The sequence below is a fragment of the Setaria italica genome, chromosome V (genome assembly GCF_000263155.2).
Source record: "Setaria italica strain Yugu1 chromosome V, Setaria_italica_v2.0, whole genome shotgun sequence".
NCBI lineage: Eukaryota > Viridiplantae > Streptophyta > Magnoliopsida > Poales > Poaceae > Setaria > Setaria italica.
Window position 1 is genome coordinate 38,995,521 of NC_028454.1, and position 3,110 is coordinate 38,998,630.

General features: G+C 52.9%; 1 protein-coding gene across 1 annotated transcript; it reads left to right on the top strand.

Annotated features, from left to right (window-relative positions):
- Positions 1-1,076: 1,076 nt before the first annotated feature.
- Positions 1,077-2,854, top strand: LOC101776230 (probable serine/threonine-protein kinase PBL23). The gene is made up of 3 exons (XM_004970169.1): positions 1,077-1,368; positions 1,462-2,225; positions 2,332-2,854. Exons 1-3 carry the CDS (start codon positions 1,077-1,079, stop codon positions 2,641-2,643), a joined length of 1,368 nt encoding a protein of 455 aa, XP_004970226.1. The 3' UTR covers positions 2,644-2,854.
- The last annotated feature ends 256 nt before the right edge of the window (positions 2,855-3,110 follow it).

A 3,110-nucleotide genomic window follows, 5' to 3' on the forward strand; every position in this document is an offset into this window, starting at 1 on the left:
ACAAAAGTAGCAACTCATCGTGCCATCTTGAGCTACTTCGGCTAGTTTGTTCACAACTTGCAGGGTATTGCTAGTAGATAGCTTAAGCATTCTTTTTTAAAAAAAAATAGATACCTTTATAGTTCTTAACAAGGAAATTTATTATTTTTAGCACATTTTCTTTTGTGGCAGCTTTGTGGCGCTCATGGAAGCTAAGAAAAATAGCATTATATTTATGATAGTATCGGTATCGGAGGCTATAAGAACAATATCTTCCGGAGGTAGAAACAAAACAAATATGTTGGCGCTGCTTGCTTGAGCTATTGCTGCGGCTGCAGCTGCATCCTACCTATACAAAAATACTGTAGCACTGAACTAAAAGCGGCAGCAACAGCCGCAGCAGTAAAAGTACTGTAGCACTGAACTAAAAGCGGCAGCAACAGCTCCAGCAATAACTGAAACGAACATGCTGGTTAACCATAACCATGCTAAACATGCTGGTTAACCATAACCATGCTGATATAATCGTTCATAACTCTTCTCTGACTCTTACCCTATTCTACACACATGTAAACATTAATTAAATGTTGCAAGAGGCAATCTTAGAGATGTTTTATTAGATAATTGAGAAATTTTAGGATGATTGGAAACAACGAGGGATGTCTTTAGTGTTAGAACCATCTCTAAATGCTGGAGATGCTCCGAGAACTAAAGCCTATGGATGTAGTTTTGCATGATTTTTTAGTGTGTTCGTCGATGATGTGCAGAAGATGAGCTAACCGTATGCGGGGCATCGAATGTGCTTTTGAGTTGACGGAGAAGTACCACTATTCCCCATTCCAAGTCAAATAAAAAGCCGTAAGAAGAACTCTGCAAAATTTAGGCGACAAAGTTCTCACTGGAACGGACAACGAAGAGCACTTGCCAAATTTGGCTCGCGCCTTCCAACCTCACCCTCCAGGAAAAGAACGAAGCAGCACGATTCCCGTCCACTGGTTCCGGCCCTCGTCGGTGTAGAAGTATGCCCAAGAAATCCGGCCACCCTCCCCGCGCGGATCGACCCGAGGGTGCCCCCACCCTCCCGCGTCGATCCCGCTATGGGTATGCTCTCGTCGGCCGCGAAGAGATGCAGCAACGGCAAGAACCTCCTGCGCAGCGCGGCCGCGTGCTGCGGCACGTCGTCCGCCTCCGGCCCCGCGTGTATTGTCCGTGGCAACGAAGAGACGTCAACGTCCGCGCCGGCGTCGACGTCGACTTCTTCCGCGCCGGATAGCAAGAAGAAGAGGTGGAGGAAGCGGAGGTTCTGGAGGAAGAGGAAGCCCAAGACGAAGGAGGGCGGCGACGGCGGCGAGCTCGCGGACCTTGTGAACAACATCTCGGCCAAGTCCGGTAAGATGATCGATCGACAATTTAGCTCTGCAGGTGGTCAGCCTGCCACACGCAGGGACGATGGCTAACGCGCCGTTAATTCCTGTGCTGCAGACGTTTCCAAGAACGTGAACGCAGCGGAGGAGATCCTCCGGGGCGGCAACCAGAACATGCCCAGCCGCGCGCTGATGTTCAGCCAGCTGGACGCCGCGACCAGCGGGTTCAGCGAGAAGAACCTGCTCGGAGAGGGCGGCTTTGGCCGGGTGTACAAAGGCCGGCTCGAGGACACCAAGGAAGTCATCGCCGTGAAGCAGCTGGACAGGGACGGGTTCCAGGGCAACCGCGAGTTCCTGGTCGAGGTGCTGATGCTGAGCCTCCTGCACCACCCCAACCTCGTGAAACTCCTCGGCTACTGCACCGACTCCAACCAGCGGATCCTGGTCTACGAGTACATGCCCAAGGGATCCCTGGAGGACCACCTCCTGGACCTTCCCCCGAACTGGAAGCCTCTGCCGTGGCACACGCGGATGCAGATCGCCGTCGGCGCCGCCAAGGGCATCGAGTACCTGCACGAGGTGGCCAACCCGCCGGTGATCTACCGCGACCTCAAGGCGTCCAACATCCTCCTGGATAGGGACTTCAACGCCAAGCTCTCCGATTTCGGGCTCGCCAAGCTGGGCCCCATGGGCGACCAGAGCCACGTCAGCACCAGGGTCATGGGCACGTACGGCTACTGCGCACCCGAGTACGCCATGACCGGCAAGCTCACCAAGATGTCCGACATCTACAGCTTCGGCGTGGTGCTGCTCGAGCTCATCACCGGCCGCCGCGCCATCGACATCTCCCGGCCGTCCGAGGAGCAGGTCCTCGTGCACTGGGTCAGTTCCTGCTCGTTCCACAAAAATAATCCCAGCATCTCATGTTGCGCGATGCCAAAAACACGCGCCTTAATTGACGTTTTCTTCTTTTGTGATGAACGTGCAGGCGTCGCCTCTGTTGAGAGACAAGAAGAGGTTCATGAAGCTGGCCGACCCGTTGCTGGGCAGGAGGTACCCCGTGAAGGGGCTGTACCAGGCGCTCGCCGTGGCGTCCATGTGCTTGCAGGAGGACGCGGCCAGCCGGCCGGGGATCAGCGACGTGGTCGCGGCGCTCTCGTTTCTCGCCGACCCGGCATACTATCCTCCGGAAGGCATGCAAACCGAGCAGCCGAGGGAGAAGAGCAGCAGGCCTCCTGTCGCAAGCGTGGGCCGCGTGGTTTCTGAGGTAAGGGCAGACGACGAAACGAAGGAGAGGTGACCATAGGTAATGGATCTTCTTTTGGTAGAGCTATCTGCTCTCTCGATCTTCTTTTGTAACGAACACCACGTAGGCAGGATGTAACATCGTTCAAGGAGTTATCTTGACTGATGCTGATTCTCAGCAGCAATAATGCTGCGCAAAGTTGAGTTTGCTGTCGGCACAAATCACTCAGCAATGACTCAATGATAACGGCATTAGCTATCTTATGTCACAGAGCAGGGGATAACCATATATTTATAGTGTTCAAGAAGGATAATCTGTGTTGTGAATTGTGATGTTGTAGTTCTAATCTTGCTCAAGGAGTCATGGTTCAGTAATTTTGGGAACAACAGCAGAGTATTCCAGAGAGAGATAAAGCAGAGGATTGCTGATTTCAGTGGAGTCTGAACTTTCCGGAGGCTAGGAAGTAGGAACTTGTCCCCTTTCTCAGTATTCCAAGTACCAGCACCGAACCATGTAGTTTT

What these genes read in the sequence shown, in the direction of transcription:
- LOC101776230 (XM_004970169.1), top strand. Translation starts at nt 1,077, where the DNA reads ATGGGTATGCTCTCGTCGGCCGCGAAGAGATGCAGCAACGGCAAGAAC. An exon ending in CAACATCTCGGCCAAGTCCG is followed by an intron (nt 1,369 to 1,461) that starts GTAAGATGATCG and finishes CCTGTGCTGCAG; the next exon opens with ACGTTTCCAAGAACGTGAAC. An exon ending in AGCAGGTCCTCGTGCACTGG is followed by an intron (nt 2,226 to 2,331) that starts GTCAGTTCCTGC and finishes ATGAACGTGCAG; the next exon opens with GCGTCGCCTCTGTTGAGAGA.